Here is a 17,639-nt window from a genome sequence, read left to right on the forward strand (position 1 = left end):
TTTTTTACCCCCTTTGTGTGCGGACAACAATCCTTACCATATAGCTGAAATCTATTCAAAGTTCCCCGTTCCTTGACCAGCCACCATCATCATCACACCTCATTTATGCCAATCTCAACCGCTTCATTCTTCCCCATCCCATTTCTCCTTATGTATAGTATGCCATGATAGTACAAAAGCTTTTTTCTTTGAGAAAATATATATATTTACAGATGCTGACGGTTTATTTATCAAATCTAATATTGAGCAGACATCTGCTGACATGCCTTTAATGCATCGAGGTACCATTGACATGCTGATACGTCATTATTATTATCGCTCAAGCATTTCGTTAAGGCCTTTGCATTCTCATCACATGAAAGTGGTTGTTGCTGTTGTTGTTGTTGGTATTGAGGTTGTTGAGGTTGTTGTTGATATGATTGATCAGGAGCTGTTTCTTGTTGTGATCCGCCACCAAACATGCCACTAACACCATTAGCAAGCGTATGGCCAACAGCTGATCCAACAGCAACACCAGCAGCTGTAGATGCCATTTGTCCAAAGAGACCAGGTCCTCCTCCGCCTTGATGTTGTTGTGGCGGTGGTGGTGCTTGATGTGGTGCAGCAGGTGGATGAGCAGCTTGTTGATGTTGTTGTGGTGGTGGTTGCCTATTAGGCATGGTATGTGCTTGACGAGTTTGCTGTTGGGTGGGAGGTCGTCTTGCGGGAGCAGAGCGTCTAGACTATTGGATTCCGGTGATTAGTCAACATTGCATAAATGAAATTCCCAAAGGATGCTTTACCTGGCGAGGCATGATTGAGTGATTCTTTGTTTAAAAAAAGTGAATGAATGTGTGAAAGAAAAATGAGGATGAGCTTGACTGCAAGTGGTATTTATGCCGTTTCCATTTCCGTTGCTTCCGAAATCATTGGTTCCTTTTTGAGTCATTTCGGAAAAGCTACTTCGCCGTTTAAATGTGCTGTTTGGTTGACAATGACGCTTCAAGAAGTTTCTGGCAAATCGCCTTTGAATCCGTAAGCTGTCAACAAAGTACTCATCTATTTTTGGAAATGGATCATTGTATAGAACTATGCAACTGCGTATCAACGGCCCGATGAATTAAAAAAGTAAGGGCCACGTATTCATACCCACTCACTCACACATACACACACGTATCCCTTTATCCGAACAACCGCGCACAATCCGATATGAATCATCCATCAATGTTTTAAAGCAAGATTGTCATTGTAGACTTTTTTATACATGTTCGAGACAATGAATGATCTAAGCCTTGACAGCGTACTTGCGAAGAGGGAAGTGGGCATCCTTCTTTTGTTGCTTGACAGTCTTGAGCTTGCGTTCATAAGGAGTCAAAGCACGACGCATGGCACGGGTCTTCTTGACACGGAGATCGAGAGGGACGTACTTCTTCTTTTGGTAGAAGAGACGAAGTTGCTCACGTTGGGTTTGGTTGATGACGGTCAAAGTGCGAGCGACGTTCTTGCGAACAACACCACTAGTAGCCAGCCATGTGATTAATTCATATCCCCATCCAACATATACACGATGTTACTTACATTTGGTGAAGCTTGGCAGCAGAGCCACCGGCAACCTTTTGCACGCGAAGGGAGGCAAGTTCCTGCTTTTGCTCCTCAAGAGTCTTGAGAAGCTCGGCCTTGTTCTTGTTGCGAAGTTCGTGTGCCTTGACGGTAGCCTATTGCATTCCATACATCAATATCCAAAACCCTTCTTCCTTCGACTTGCTCATGCCCCCATTGGACTCAATCCAAATCCATTATCCAAGTTGCCAAGCAATAGTAGGTATGTTGAGGTGTAAAATGAAAGCGAAAAGTTGAGTCGCCTTGTGGCGTCGCCATGGCAATTGAACATGTAGAGATTCCATATGATACTGGCAACCGAACCAAGCAGACAAGCCGATGGATAAGTAATATGATGGATGAATGGATGGATGGATGGATAAATGGATCGAGTCTAATGAGAGCATGTATGGGTCGTTAGGTCACTTTCATGATCCTTACCATTTGGTACAAGGAAAGAGGAGGTATCACTTTTCTGGCTGCCAATGTTCGATATCAACCTATCCGCCAATCACAGAGCTCCCCTGCTTGTGCTTGATCCAAATCAGACTTGCTCAACCCACATGTTGCCCATACACTCTCCTCGTCCCTATTACAGATATCATAATAAAGGTTTACGTTGCATGCCTGTATATTGCATTCTTCTCCTTGTACATTATTAAGATCATAAATCTAGCACCACAACTCATAAAGCAACATTGCAGAGTCATAGTAGTATACCTACTGTTCTTTTGCCAAGTCCCCTTTGTTGGAACGTACTATCTGTCACTTTGATTTTCTCATAGCCGTTAAAAAGCGTTTCCCACTGTGTCATTTGATGTCAAAAACCAGCGATTGGATCAAAGTGAATACCGTGAGTATCCATTATTTCGTATCACCTGCAGAAAATGGAAACCTGCTTTTCCATGAAAACTAAGGCATGAATTATCTTGTTTCTTTTTATGGCCGATTTGAGCCCTTTTAAAGTGAATACGCTGAAAATGAAGGGGTCTATCGAATAAGCTCTATACGACAAGTGTCTCTTGACAGCATCGAATACTCAGCTATGTAGCATGCAGCTTATAAGAAAAGTCATAAAATGAGTAGTGCAGGCGTATCCATTGTCCCATCCACAGCGTTGTCTGACATCAGCAATCCTGTCATTCCAAGTGATTTTCCCGTGAGAAGTTGCACACGGACCGTACCGACTTGGTTATGTATGTTGGAGATGCCAACAGGGAAATAGCATCATCATCAAGGGATGCATAATAAGAGTCATACATATTATAAGCGGGTTTACTATGCAATGAAACGTTGTAACTTCCATTTGCATATACCAATGATAGGACGTTACCTTGGGTAGAGATTGGGTTACTAATACGCTCACGATTTCCATGACTTTGCATAACATGTATATCCCCGGTCATTGTACACGCATGCTTTTTTTTCTTCCCACCATAAAATCTATGACGAGAGCCTATGTGCACCAAAGAATAAAGTTTGTTGAGCTTGTTGATTATGGCATTTCCATGTGCTGGGTACGTGTGTGTGAATTAATGTGGGGAACAATCCAAATCAATGCACAGGATTAATCTTGGTATATAAAACAGACATCTTTCATGTCCCTGTGATTAGAATCCTTCTTGTCCTAGGCCGTGCTTATAAGATCTACACAACGTCACATGATCACCAGCAAGCAAATTATCCATGGCAAATCTTTTGACGAGGAAACTGGCAAGAGTAGTGGTGTCGAAATCATACAAACCGAACAAACATCACCGCCACCAGAGGAGGTGACCATCGATCCTCAAATCGAAAGGCGGTTGGTGAGGAAGCTTGATTTACGCTTGATGATTTGGGCGTTTCTTGCCTACTTCGCCAATCTTTTGGATCGAAACAACATGCGTAAGTGTATATAACATGGTTATTACTTGATGTTGTTATTCATTTGTGTGCTTCGTGAAGAGAATGCATTCACCAACGGTATGGAAGAAGACTTGGACTTGAATTCAGACGCATACAATTGGGCGGTTACCATGTTCTTTATTGGGTACATTATGTAAGTGTACTTTTCATATATCGACATCACCACAGGCTAAATGAAATGGTATAGTCTTCAAATTCCAGGGAACATGGTGATCACCAAAGTCAAGCCAAGGTTCTTCCTACCTAGTGTGGTATTGCTCTGGGGAGCAGTGGTGAGCTTTATGGCACTCATTTCCGATTATAAATCATTATGGGGAATGCGTCTATGCCTTGGTGTTTCTGAAGCCGTAAGTGGCATTTCCTCTAAAGCGATGCTACTTGACCTCTGCTTACACGAGTATCGTTGTTAGGCCTTTTATCCAGGTTGTATGTTCTTATTGGGAAGTTGGTATACCAAGACTGAGCTCGGTAAAAGAACCATGTTTTTTGCGATTGGTAATCAAATCAGCGGTGCCCTCGGTGGTCTAATAGCAGGAAGCATTGCTCAAAATCTTCATGGTGCAAGTGGAATGGCTGGTTGGAAGTGGCTATTTATCATCGAGGGCTTGATTGGAGTAGTTGTTGGGCTTGCCGGTTACTTTCTTATCCCCAACTATCCACACAACACACCATGGCTCTCACCAGAAGAGGCAAAAGTAGCTCAAGCACGCTTAATGCGTCAAGGAAAGCAAGTACGCTCGATGACCTATAGCTGGAAAACGTGGGTATACGATCCATTTGCTTGCTACAATGTTAACTAATCCATCTATGATGATAGATTTTCAAACCTATTAATGACACCCTATGCATGGTTGATGGTTGTCAACTTTGCATGCATTTACATTGGCAATAACATGTCCCTCAACTTTGCCATCATCTTACGTGATATGGGCTATAGCTCATCCTTTGCAAATTATATGAATACCCCGGCGTACTTGTTTGGTGCTATCGTTGCCTTGGCAATTGGATGGAGTTCAGATCATTTCCGTGAACGGCCATTCCATTTGGCAGGTGTGCAACTCTGGGTAGCCATATGGTTCCTGATCCTTGCTGTGGTAAATCATGGAGCCAATCCACCAGCATTGGTATTCATTGGAACCTATGCCTTGACTGCCAACATCTCCATGACACCCCTATGCTTGGCATGGTGCAATGAGATCTACAAGTCCGATACCAATACACGTGCTCTTGCAATTGCGTTTATCAATGCTATCGGTAATCTCGCGCCAAACTTTATAAATGTGCGTGCATGGGTTGTCTCGGATTCACCCGATTTCTGTAAGTGATAGAGGAAGGAGGAAGGAATGTTATAATGTGTCTCACACATGCCAAAATGATTTATCTTAGGGCTCGGCAAAATCACCACCATGGCCATGAGTTTCGCATCCGTAGTGCTCACTATCTTTATTTGGTACTTGACCAAGATTCAATTCATGCTTCCTCGTAGCATCGACGATAATAATGATGATAAAGATGACGATGAAAGCGATGATATAAGAAGAGATCAACGTCATGACGAAAGTTGACGCATAGCATCAGCATAATAAATTTCATTTCAGGATCATTGTAACTATGGGTATCCATGACAGGGTTCAATGTGTGCTAGTAGTAAAGGGACCCGATCTCGAGATTGAGTTTCAACTCGTTACACAGGCAAGGTCCCTGGGGAGCTGATGTAATCAAGTGCGCTAAAATGTTGAAAGGGGCCCCGCTTTCTTTTTCGCCACCACACCATTCTTGTTCTTTTTTATCTCTTTCTTTATTCACACGGATCAACATGTCTCAAGCACTCAAGTGGGGTATTATCGGTACCGGCAACATTGCCCATACATTTGCCAAGGGTCTTCAAGTCGCGCAAAAGGGTGATTTAGTGGCCGTGGGCAGCCGAGCCGAGGCAACCGCTGTCAAGTTTGGTAGCCAATATGGTGTCCCCAAAGAGCACTGTTACAGCTCCTACGCCGATCTTCTCAAGGATCCCAATGTCGACGTTGTATACATTTCAACTCCCCATCCCCAACATTGTGAAGTCGCCATTCAATGTGCCAAGGCTGGAAAGCACATGCTGGTTGAGAAGCCCTTTGCCATGAACGAGACCGAGGCCAAACGTATTATTGCTGCCGTCAAGGAACACAACGTCTTTATGATGGAGGCTTACATGTATCGTATTCATCCACAAACGCTCAAGGTGGTGGATCTTGTCAAGGAGGGCAAGGTTGGTACTGTCAAGGTCGTTCGTGCCAACTTTTCTTTCAATGGTTTCCCTCTTGGTCCATCGTCGCGTCTGTGGCAAAACGAGCTTGGTGGTGGTGCTATCCTTGATATTGGTGGTTGTAAGTTGAGATAGGATTTGACCCAAAACATATACATACATCTAATCACGTTGTATTTAGATCCCATGTCCTTCTGCCGTTTGATTGCTGGTGCAGCTCAAAACACTGATCCCATCAACCCTGTTCAAGTCAAGGCTGTTGGCTATGTTCAACCTGATACAAAGGTGGATGAATGGTCCGTCGCATCCGTTGCATTTGAAAACAACATCAGTGGACAACTCTTTACTGGTGTCTTTGCCGATACTGAAACATACGTTCAAGTCATTGGTGATAAGGGATCCATCCGTGTCCAGAATTTGTGGCGACCTGATATCCCTGCCATGGGCCCAGTTCGCGTTGAATACACCGAATTTGGCAAGGAAGCTGTGGATGTGCCTCTCGATATTCCTCAACCCAACATTTACGCCATTGAAGCTGATGCTGTGGCAGATGCCATCTTTGCAGGAGAGAAGGAGTGCAAGTATATGACATGGGAAGATAGTATGGGTCAAGTTAGAGCTCTGGATCAGTGGCGAAAGGAGATCGGATTGACTTATCCTGCTGATAATGTTTAATCTCGCATTTATTTATATTTGTGAATAAAGCCATGTTCAATTGATATCAATGCTACGTGCTATATAATAAGGATAACAAGGCCACAAGTATGTAGAGTAAAGGGTGATGGGAAGCATAACGTTGCATTCAAGCCTGTTTGATCGGAGTGCGCTGAGACAGCCAAAAGGGCCAAAAACACGGACCGCGCTCGAGTAAGCCTCTTACCTATAAAAACCTCTCTTTTACCCGCTGTCTCATTTGCAAAGACGACTACTACAATGCTTTTCGACAAGACGCGACATCATCGACTCTCCGAATTCCAAGCTGTCGTGTTGGCAGGCTATGGTAGTACTAATCGGTGAGCACCACTTTTCTTTACACTCGAAACGGCACACCCAGCACACACATGCATGGTTCTCATTCAACACATTTATCCTTTTTATTGTCGCATTCCTCCAATCGTTACAGTCTCTACCCAATTTCAGACGAAGAGAATATGCCCAAAGCCTTGTTACCAGTAGCCAATAAGCCTATTATCTCATATACACTGGAGTGGCTGGAAAAGGCTGGTATCCATGGTAATGATCCTCTCTCTCTCTCTCTATGCATCAACCACCAGCAACATGCTCACAATCCACATCTATAGACGCCATCCTTTTAATACAAGGCTCAGGAGCAGCATACCACAAGCTCACAACCTACATTTCGCGCGGTTACCAAGGCAGCGTTCATTGCAATGTCGTATCTGTGGATGAGGATTATGGCACAGCTGAGGCTCTACGATCCATCAAAGATAGAATTGAGGTAAAGGATACGGGTTTCTTCAAGGCGTCAAAAGGGATTAATGCAAAACGGGAATTGCCATTGATAGAAAGATTTCATTGTTGTTCCTTGTGATTTGGTTACTGATTTGAACCCACGCGAGTTTTTGGATGCACACCGTGTACAAGATCCCACCATGTCTGCCCTCTTTTATCAATCAAGCTTAACCGAAGCTGCAAAGGATGATGCTGGTAAGTGATTGACAAGGAGTGTGTCATGTAGTAGAAGATTTTGACATTGGGTATCATAGGCCAGGCTCCATACGTTGGCATCGATACCAATCATTCTGCTCTTGTATACAAGGTGCCACAATCCGATGACGAGGAGTTCTCTATGCGAATGTCATTATTGAAAAAGTGAGTCATGATGTGTTAATGCATTCCAAATCACGTGATGTGGATACTAACAGCTAATTCCCCATTTCAAGGTTTCCTCGTGTACGAGTGCACACAGATTTGTACGATGCTCATCTTTATATTTTCAAGCGATGGGTATTGGACATGGTCATGGACAAGGAAAATATCGTCAGCATATCCGAAGATCTCGTGCCAATGCTTGTCAAGTGTCAGTATCAGAAAAAGATGGTCGAGCGGGAAAAGGTGCAAGAATGTAAGTGTTTATTGATAAAGCTGTATACTAGAGGTGTTGTTTTCTCACTCGCCGTGTTAGATGCCTCTACAAATGATCCATTGTTGAAGACAGCTTTCTCCCTTTCTACGACTGCATCCGAGCATATTGAAGACGATGACGCTGATTTCAAGAGCCCTGTCAAAACGCATGTCTATGTCTATCGAGGTGGTTTCTGTGGTCGTGGTAACACCATTCCCAGCTACAGTGAGCTTAATCGCCATGTAAGTGTAAACCATTAGGGTGCCATTGATTACGTTGTATCTCATCACGATCTATTTAGGCAACCAAGCAAGGTAATGATGTGATCCGGGTACCACCCACAGCCGAGGTCCAACCCAAGACCCAAGTTGGCAACGATTCGATGATTGGCGAACACACCAAAATTGATGAACGATCCTCTGTCAAGAAATCATGCGTTGGTGCTCACTGTGTCATTGGCAAGAACGTCAAGATTGCAAATTCAGTTATTATGGATCATGTGGTCATTGCTGATAAGTAAGTGCTTGTTATCATGTGAGGATCTAAATTAACTCTATACTATAGTGCCAAGGTGGATGGATGTGTTATCTGTAACAATGCCAAGGTATTAGAAAAGGCAATGCTTAAGGACTGCGATGTGGCTGCCGAGTACGAGGTCAAGAAAGACAGTGAGTATTGAGGACTATGGAAGGTACCAGGTGATCCCAATGCCTAATGATCATTTATTTAGGTCAAGTCAAAGGAGAGAAATTGGTGGCATTCCGAGAAGCAATCAACTAATGGGATTTGTCCTTTCTTTAAACAATCATCCACCCCCTTTTTTGTAAATGAAATAGACAAAAAGAGATGCTACTACATCACCATTATCATCATTGAACAATATGGCATTTTACATACTATCATTACTAGTAATAGGATCAGGGGTAATTATTGCTTTATGTATTGTGATTAAGTGCTGGGTGATTTTCTTGGTTCATATCGGTCATTGTGTCAGAGAACAATGCCTACAACCTTCCTTCCTTCGCCCATTGGCTGCTATCTCATTCACATAACGTATAGATTTGACTACGTAGATAATGCAAAAAGCAGAGGAGTTTATAGTACGGATATGCATGAATAAAAACAAGGCTGATGTGTAGGCATTATAACAAGAGGAAAAAGTAGTGTGATGGGTAGATGCAGTGTTAATTTACAGTGTGATACGTAGATCAATCGATGAGCCATTGACGACTCCGTTTCGACCACTTGTTGAAAAGAATGCTGAAGTCTCGCAAGATAAAGCCACATACAATCTTCTGCATGGTCTCAGTGACAGCCTCGACCTTTACCAAGAGTGGTAAATAGTGATCTTCCGATGGCTCGCAGCGAAGGATTTCCGAGTACTGTGTATGCCAAGCATCTACAATGATAGTACAATCACGTTAGCATCCATCTCAACTCCCTCTTTTGTTTTCTTTAGCATACCAAGTATTTGAGTTGAGGAAAGCAAGTTGATCAGAGTTTGAATATATTGATGATCCCTAAAAAAGTTTAAATCATTGTATGTTAGATCCAAGTCTCGAGGAGGAGAGGGGAGGTGGGAGGGTTAACTTTACTTACAATGTCCGTGAAGATTCCAGCTTCATCCGTTCAACAGATTTGGACAATTTATTGCTCCATGAGCTCTAAAGAAGGAGAAAAAAGAAGGTAGTTAGCATCCAATGATGCTCCTTTACATTCCCTGGTATGTCGTTTACCTTTGAACTTTTAGTTGCTGTTATTGATGTGGACGATGAGGGGGATGATGGGATGCTATGCGTGTTGTTGCTATTGTTGTTTGTTGTATTTGATGAAGTTTGGTTGTTGCCATCATCGTCATGTTGCATGATGCCGAATTTACGTGCAAAGGTGTCTCGAATATGGTCCAAGGATTGTTCCAAAAGACAGAGTTCCTTTTGAGCGAGAGGAATATCGGTGACATCATCCAGCAATGCTAAACGCTCTAGACCTGCTATGAGTAGCTCGCATGCGGCTAATTTAGCATCCAAGGCCGGAAGTCGGATATTGGGTTGGTACCTGAATAGAACGTGCGCATCAATGTAAGAAAGGGGTTGTCCCATTGCGAAGGAGGAGAAAAAAAGAAATCCAGGGTCCTTGTTTTGAAACACTTACCATAGCTCTTTTGGTACATACAACCGTTCGGTCAAATATGCACCTTCCACCATACTTCGAGAGAGACGTTGCATGAGCGAGAGATGGATAGTTACAGGAGATACAATGGCTGGTGGCTGGTTCATAAAAGGTGCCGAATCAAGGGATGATGATGTATTGACAATGCTACTGGTGGTTGTGAATGTGCTCAAAGGTCGTTGTTGTTGTTGTTGATCTTTGGGTGACAACGCTAAAGATGAAAACGCTCTGGCTTGTTCAAATGATGCCCATCGTGAGGGTGGTGATGTGGGAGGTGAAGAGGCTGCTGTTGATGAAGAAGTGCTGCTGGCATTACTGTTGCTTCGGATACGTGTTGATCTCCTTTGCAGCGTGAGTGTTGGTTTATTGTTTTTACCAGCCGATGAAGGTGATGATCGCCAAAAGGGAGAAAAGGTTGCTGTTCGACGATCTTGTTGTTGATGTTGCAATAATCGTGCTTCTGTTTTCTCCTGTCCAGCAGCTAAAGCAACCTCCTCATCCTGCTGCTGTTGCTCCTCTTCCTCCTCTGTAGTAAATGCCATTGATGATTCCTCGAGTACTTTGGCCAAGTTGTCCATTGCATCTTCCATAGCTTTGGCTGATTGAATGTCGTTATTCTTCTTTTTGGTCGATGGTGGATGCTTTGCATGAGTCACAGGATTGGCTGACATTGATGCTGATGGTCGTGGTGGAGGGGATGATGAAGTGGATTTGATGACAGGATCTTTCAAGAATGAATAGCGTGAAGTAGGAAGTAATAAATCGGCAGCGCCTGTAGATCGTAAATCAAAGTAGTCATCTGAATCGGTTACCGGGGCAATGACTGGTAACTCTGGAGGAGGTATCATTTCTTGTTGAGATGTCACAGACTTTTCCTTGGCATACTCGGATGAATGTCGTTTCTTTTTTGTGCCTGATAAAGTGATGAATAAGATGGTTTTCGAGGAGTCATGTTGATATGTATGTATACATACCTGATAAAGGCAACCATGTCTTTGAAGGTCGACTTGTTGATGAGATGGGGGTGCTTTTGGATGGCTTTGGATCAACATTGAAGGCAGCTGGAATTTGATGCAACTTTGTCTGAGATCTTTTTGCGAGCATGGATACGAAACCACCCATGGTTGTTTTGGATGAATCAGTTGTATGCGTGGATGCTGCATCATCAAAGACCATTTTCTTTTTAGGCGTACGCCACGAGGTGGTGCCTTCAGCGAGAGTATGCAGCATACTGGATTGATCGGATGATGAGATGGTGCTATTGCTTGATTCAGTGGCGGTGGTGGCTATTTGCTCTGACAGGGTTTGGATGCGCTCGGTATAAGACTCGTACTAAGAAAGGAAGAGAGATGGATATGGTTATTTTGGATGTATCTGCAAAGTTATCGAGGAACCTTCTCCCTTGTTTCTAAGGAGCTCCCTTCTTCAGCCATTGATTCACTTACGATCTTTTGTAAACGTGTTCGATCTTCGGTGCCAGCCGTATCGAAGAACCCTTCAAGCAATCCCACCGCTTCCTTGTATGATCTTATCGCAGCATCAAAATCATCGGCTTGATCATAGAGTACGGCGGTGTTGGCTTTATCCAAGGCGATCTCAAGCATAGATTTGCTATCGGAAGGAGTCGATTCAGTGTCCCTGGTACCCAACAGCTTGGGCATACTGCGATTTCCATGGCGATATCCACGAAAAAACCCGCGTTTCTTTGACATGCAGGGATGAGAGTATAGAGGTGTAATAAATGTCGATGACAAAAGGAGTGGTGGGCGGCGACGAGTGAAAATGAGAAAAGAGGGCGAGTTGGCTAATACAACATCGGAAGACGAATGAGAGAGTGGCTCAATGGCAAGTACGCCTCAATCGAATCGAGAATGCGAGCAAGAGATGAAACGAGTGCCGATTATGCTGGTGCTGTTGGTGTTCGTTGAGAGTCGTTGCGTACACAAAGAGAAAGAAGAGTGTGGACAAATTCATTTCAGCTGCCTCGAATGTAGTACAACCATTCCTCGTTTGGCATTTGAATCTGCATGTAGCCGACCATTCGTAAATCAGAAGCATTAAAAAATGTGACGCACGTGGATGTCTTCCCTTGCGAACAGTGCTTTCGCTGCACGGATCTAGCTTACATAACCCCAAATGTATCTATTTCAACGTGCATTCAAATATATGGTGTATCTTAATGTGCCCTACCTTTTACACTACTATGACTAGCATTCTTATTCCCACTTTTGTTATTGTTACTGCTGCTCAGCTAAACATGTGAGGGCATTACTTTTTGATGGTCGTTTCATCATCTGCCTCATTCACAGTCACTCACTCAGTACAGCACCTGCTGCTCATTGTGTGCGTGTGTGTGTGTGTGTGTGTGTGTTCTCGGGAATTCACCGAATAAAGAGATCGGCTGGCACTAAGGTTTATCATCAGTAAATGTATTACCCTTGCACCCAAAACTCCGTATGCGTGATGAGCACTTCCAAGAAAAGCATTGCAGATAAAAAAAGAATCATTATTACTTTTGCTCATTTTCATTTATGAAACTTGTTTGATGAATATTACTTCAACCCAATAATGTGTATACATGATGAATGATGTTATATATACTCTCCCCCATCCAAAAAAGCAAGATCAGATATCAATATCAGTGAACAGCAATCGCCACGCGGATGAATCATCTCCGCAAATGCTCTTCTTTTTCCCATGGACGCTTATTATTTATCGGTAGTATCGCAGCTGCAGTGCTCAATAGCCGATGGCGATGATGGTGATGATCACGATACTTTGTCAAGGCCCGATGATGGTTGCACAGCTAATGGGCAAGTGAAAACGTGGCAACCATAACGGCGATACTTGTTGAGGTTTCATGTGTTTGTTGCGACACGCAATGGGTGAGTACTTATGTTTGTAAACAGGCAGGGATCAGCATTTGTGTGCCCATGAGAAAACGTAAAAGAGAGATGGTTTGTGTGAAAGGCAACGTAAGCACCTCCTCTTTGTGTCTTTGAGCATGTTGATCGTCCTACGCTTTGAGTTTCCCAGGGGTGCTGCTGATGCAATCAGAGCGCGCGATATGGTTATGTGCTGCTGTTGTTGCCACGCCTTTCTTCCCAATCACTCATTACTCGAGGCATGTGAGAGGCACCAGCATCAGTGTTTGGATCTTTGCCTTTTTTCATGTCTCTCCCATTCACTTTTTTTTTCATTGTAATTGATTCTTTATTGGGTGATGATGACCTTTGTACACTTGTCGATCCATTCCCTTTTCCTTTCTCTGAGACTGATGCGGGTTCTCAAATGATGATGATACCAAAGCCATATGTAGAGAGTTTGCCAGTAACTTGGGAGAACAATTTGACCATGCAAGTCAACGTCTACCACTAATGCCTTGCACGAGATCCCCGCTTCGTGACGATAAAGTGGGGACAAGAGAATGCAGTGTAACTTGGAGCCACCCAGACAATTGCGTATGCAATCGTCATCAGCATGAAAAAAAAATCCATCTCTCTCAAAGATAAGCTCAAGCAAACCCGCTTTTTCCTTTATCCAAGGGGTCAAGGGGTGGTCCACTCGAGTGTTTTATATGCTTAAACCAAGCACCCCTTGAAAACTGTAATGGGGTAGCGTGTACAAGTGTATGGTTGCCACCATCATCATCCATCATGAAATGGGTTTCGCGCGATTCATTATAAAAGATAGATTGGTTGTTTCTTTATTGGTGCCATTTCCGATGTTAGGGCATGATGACTGAGTAGATATGGATGGCATGCACACACATTATACACAGCCAGCCAGCCTTCAATATCCACCCAAGACTCAACCATACATGATGGCTTTTCCATTGGGGATAAGAGCTAAAAACGGAAAAGATTTGCAGCGGCGAATGGTGGTGGGTCATTTCATTTTCGCGCGAAACCAAGTTGTCGGACAACGTCGACAGAAACCTAAATAAGTACATTCACTCAGTGTGGTTGCTGCCAATCCCGTCAGACCGCCGGGATCTGCAAAGAGCCACGTAATGGGCGTTGGAGAGTTGCCATCCATTGGCCTAAAGAGGTATGGGGCCGTTATACTTGACGTGCCAAAAGGGCTTTTTCATTCCCATCTTGGCAACTCAAACATTTTGTTCGGGCACACACACACCTTGCTTATCCACAAGCACACCATCACTGCTCCCCCCACAACACCTTCACCCCGCTCATATAAAAGAGGGTTAAAGGAATCTTGGCCATTTTTACCGCCATTTCTCTCATACACTTGTTTTCTTCTCTTGACGCTTTTGTTGTACACCACCACCGCCACCACCACACTACAGCCATTCTCTTTTACTTTTTCTTATCTTTTTCGCCTTCGGTTAATTACCAGCAAAAAGATACTGTAATCAATCCAATTCGATTGGCTTGAACAAACAATTTTATCGCATCATTGTACATAAACATCCAGCACTCGCACGTAACGCAGCATATACATACCCTTTCCAAATGTACAGCACCTTCGCTGAATCCACTCATTACGGCAACCCATATTCGCAGCCACAACAACCCGATACCAGTGGTGGTCAGATCTCGGTCATGACCTGGAACCCACCACCTTTCAATCGTAATTCGGTGCAATACAGCCAAAACCCAACACAACAACATCATCATCACCATCATCCTTCCTATAATGTGCCTACAATGCCACCTCAGCAACGTGCACACCCTCTTCCCATGATCCCAATGCAACGGCCTGCTATGTCGTCTCCTCCTCAACAACAACAGCGACCTGCTATGTCTCCTCAACAACAGCAACAGCAACATGCATCATCACCCCAAAATCAAAACAACAGTAATAATAGCCATTCTCAGCAACAACAGCAACAACAACAGCAACAGCCTAAGCTGACAACTTCCTATTGGGAGGATGAGGGTACTATTTGCTATCAAGTAGATGCCAGAGGTTTTTGTGTTGCTCGTCGACAAGGTAAGTAACTCCGTTCGGAGTGGTTGACTTGGAAACCAAAGAAAAGGAAAAAGCTTAATTTCGCCGTTTCAATCAGATAATGACATGGTCAATGGCACCAAATTATTAAATGTGGTGGGCATGTCACGAGGCCGACGTGATGGTATCCTCAAGAACGAACGTGGACGTGTTGTCGTTAAAGTTGGTGCAATGCACTTGAAGGGCGTGTGGTAAGGTTTCTTTCCCCCAAACAAGCAAAAACTTTTTTTTTCGATATTATGGATCGACCAACCATATCATTCTCCTTTAGGATCACGATTTCTCGTGCAAAGGCACTTGCTGCTCAATTCAACATTTCCTATTTGTTGCATCCATTATTCACAGATGACCCAAGTATCTTCTTTTATGCCAACCCGCCCATGTTGCCACCAATGCCACCAGGATACTTTTTCCCTGGAACGGTTCAATTTCCAGCATCAGCATTTCCGCCACCACCTCCACCACCGCCTGTGCCACCACGCAGTAAGTATTGAATCGATTCGTCATGTTTCTCATATCTGACAGCTAATGTTGCTCGTGCATTTGATAGTGACGAGCTCAGAAACCAATCACAGTATGGCGCGTGCACCATCTGTGCCATCCATGGTATTCAATAACTTTGCGCAACAACAACAGCCATATGCTGTACCTCCGCCACCACCACCACAAGCAGCAACAACAACAACAACAGCTCCCCCCACATCAGCACCACCACCTCCACCACCATCGCAAGCTTCATTCCATTATGAGGCTACAAGTTTGAGTGATTACGCTAGCCGTGCAACGAATGGGTCATCATCAGCATTATCAGAATCAGCACCTCCAACACCATGCTCACAACAATACCATCATCATTTGCACATGTTGCATCCCTATGATGGTACAAGTAGTGCAAATACAAGCTCAACGGCTTTGGAAACTCCATCCATGGATAGCCAGCTGCTGAATCAATATGATGTTGACATGTTTACGCCATCACCAGCAGCATACTATGATGAGCAAGCACAACACCATTTGACTCCACCGCAATATCACCAACAACAGCAAGAAGCCAAATGGTACAATTACCCTATCCAGACCCAACAGCAGCCATTGCACTATCATCAACCATGGTGAACAACGTCCTAATTTCTTCACTTTATCCCGTTTTCCTCCCTTCACACTATCATTTTTCCACCGCTTTATCATCTCGGATCTGGGCAGGCTCATTGATCTGACTGTGCACTTTATCAAAAACGTAACATTTTCATTCTTCTTCTTTGTCTCATCTAAGTAATCTCGTTCTAATTTCATCGATTCCCCCCAACACACCACACGCCCATTGATGTGTATCACCACTACCTTGTTGTATCATCCTTTCTCTCCTCCATTATTGTACCTCGAGATGTTTGTTTCTATTTTGTTGCTTTTTTGTTTATAGCTTGTTTGAACCTTGTCTCCATTAAACACGAATGATCTTTCTCGACCTCTACTCAATTTTCATGTCACATCGCTGATCATGTTATAGGATGAGTACATAAATTGGATGGTTCGGCCGACTGTCAGAAATAGTCTTGTGTATCAGGTCTCAGCTATGATCGCAAATGTCGTTGGTTTTGGTAGTGTGTGAAAAATAGAGAACCAAGCCTCGGTGGTACACCTTTGTGATATGGTGCATAAAGGAAAAAGTTGTGTGTGTGTGTGTGTGTGTGTGCGGATGAGTCCAAACTAGGTAAAAGTGGCTGCTGCTGATGCATTAGACACGTTTCATGATGGTGCTTGAACCCTCACCCCCAATTCCCATCTCGGCGGCACCCGCGATACTGGGAATAAAAGAAGCGACGAGAAGAATATGAGATGCGAGAAGCAAATAGAGACACCAAAACAGAGATCGAGATGCGTCATACGTATGCTGATCGTCTCTCGGTTAAAAATACGGGGGAGAGAAAGATGCATAGCAATGCAAGTTCTCAATCATGTGATGTACTTTGTTGCTTTGACAGTGTCACATCATCCATGTCGCATGATTACCATTATGCTTGTCACATGACACTCGCTGCTGTGGCGTTTTTAGTAGCTGTTTGATGTCCTCGTCAACTGATATACAAGCAATGTTTTGTCCATTATCCAAGCATTTATTTCTCTTACAAAGGGTGGATGGAGATACATGATTGTTTTGGACGAATGAGATTGGAAGGGAGAATAGACTACACGGCGTGAACGTCGTTGCCTGAAATGATTAATGCTCTTGCACAAGACATCATTGGGTCTTTCTTCTTCACTTTTGACACCAATCAGCAAACGATGTTCAACACAAGAAGGCGACTTGAGGAACAAAGGGATAAAGAAGGCTATCAAACGACACGTACACAATCGACGATGCAATCCAAAGCGGCACAATCGAGCCGATCAGCAGCGTCGCCGTCATCAACTTGAACGTTTCCTATCCACGTCAAACGGCATGTTGAATGAGCAATGCTCAACCTGAAGAGGACAGCGTGTCGACCAAGTACTTCGTGGTGATACCACAACAAGCGACGATAGTGAAAGTGGAAGGCCATGTGATGGGATACAGGTAGTGGATGACGTGAAGGGGATCCTTGCAGTGCATACATCGATCAGGTAGGTACCTTTTTCATTTTTGACGACAACAACATCTGGGTCGAGTCATTCTCAAAAAAGCTACGTTCCAGGTGTGCT

The 17,639-nt window shown here is 43.8% G+C and overlaps 7 protein-coding genes across 7 annotated transcripts; 4 read left to right on the top strand and 3 right to left on the bottom strand.

Annotated features, from left to right (window-relative positions):
• Window positions 1–236: 236 nt before the first annotated feature.
• Window positions 237–659, bottom strand: O0I10_004632 (uncharacterized protein; the record flags this gene model as incomplete). Its single annotated transcript, XM_058484689.1, has 1 exon — window positions 237–659. The coding sequence occupies one exon, from the start codon at window positions 657–659 to the stop codon at window positions 237–239; it is 423 nt and encodes a 140-aa protein (XP_058344566.1).
• Window positions 660–1,264: 605 nt separating this feature from the next.
• Window positions 1,265–2,022, bottom strand: O0I10_004633 (uncharacterized protein; the record flags this gene model as incomplete). The annotated part of the gene is made up of 3 exons (XM_058484690.1): window positions 1,265–1,496; window positions 1,558–1,694; window positions 2,020–2,022. The coding sequence occupies 3 exons, from the start codon at window positions 2,020–2,022 to the stop codon at window positions 1,265–1,267; spliced, it is 372 nt and encodes a 123-aa protein (XP_058344567.1).
• Window positions 2,023–3,239: 1,217 nt separating this feature from the next.
• On the top strand, window positions 3,240–5,048 carry O0I10_004634 (uncharacterized protein; the record flags this gene model as incomplete). The annotated part of the gene is made up of 6 exons (XM_058484691.1): window positions 3,240–3,462; window positions 3,523–3,616; window positions 3,671–3,830; window positions 3,894–4,243; window positions 4,301–4,800; window positions 4,870–5,048. 6 exons carry the CDS (start codon window positions 3,240–3,242, stop codon window positions 5,046–5,048), a joined length of 1,506 nt encoding a protein of 501 aa, XP_058344568.1.
• Window positions 5,049–5,299: 251 nt separating this feature from the next.
• On the top strand, window positions 5,300–6,406 carry O0I10_004635 (uncharacterized protein; the record flags this gene model as incomplete). Its single annotated transcript, XM_058484692.1, has 2 exons — window positions 5,300–5,852; window positions 5,913–6,406. The coding sequence occupies 2 exons, from the start codon at window positions 5,300–5,302 to the stop codon at window positions 6,404–6,406; spliced, it is 1,047 nt and encodes a 348-aa protein (XP_058344569.1).
• Window positions 6,407–6,664: 258 nt separating this feature from the next.
• O0I10_004636 (uncharacterized protein) lies at window positions 6,665–8,597 on the top strand (the record flags this gene model as incomplete). The annotated part of the gene is made up of 10 exons (XM_058484693.1): window positions 6,665–6,744; window positions 6,855–6,964; window positions 7,033–7,190; window positions 7,258–7,399; window positions 7,459–7,564; window positions 7,636–7,817; window positions 7,878–8,059; window positions 8,119–8,333; window positions 8,382–8,485; window positions 8,548–8,597. 10 exons carry the CDS (start codon window positions 6,665–6,667, stop codon window positions 8,595–8,597), a joined length of 1,329 nt encoding a protein of 442 aa, XP_058344570.1.
• Window positions 8,598–9,025: 428 nt separating this feature from the next.
• Window positions 9,026–11,698, bottom strand: O0I10_004637 (uncharacterized protein; the record flags this gene model as incomplete). Its single annotated transcript, XM_058484694.1, has 7 exons — window positions 9,026–9,216; window positions 9,282–9,337; window positions 9,417–9,481; window positions 9,554–9,872; window positions 9,969–10,899; window positions 10,961–11,318; window positions 11,432–11,698. 7 exons carry the CDS (start codon window positions 11,696–11,698, stop codon window positions 9,026–9,028), a joined length of 2,187 nt encoding a protein of 728 aa, XP_058344571.1.
• Window positions 11,699–14,461: 2,763 nt separating this feature from the next.
• On the top strand, window positions 14,462–16,076 carry O0I10_004638 (uncharacterized protein; the record flags this gene model as incomplete). The annotated part of the gene is made up of 4 exons (XM_058484695.1): window positions 14,462–14,942; window positions 15,019–15,151; window positions 15,232–15,443; window positions 15,511–16,076. The coding sequence occupies 4 exons, from the start codon at window positions 14,462–14,464 to the stop codon at window positions 16,074–16,076; spliced, it is 1,392 nt and encodes a 463-aa protein (XP_058344572.1).
• Between the last annotated feature and the right edge of the window lie 1,563 nt (window positions 16,077–17,639).

Source organism: Lichtheimia ornata (assembly GCF_029851405.1).
Source record: "Lichtheimia ornata isolate CBS 291.66 chromosome Unknown scaffold00017, whole genome shotgun sequence".
NCBI lineage: Eukaryota > Fungi > Mucoromycota > Mucoromycetes > Mucorales > Lichtheimiaceae > Lichtheimia > Lichtheimia ornata.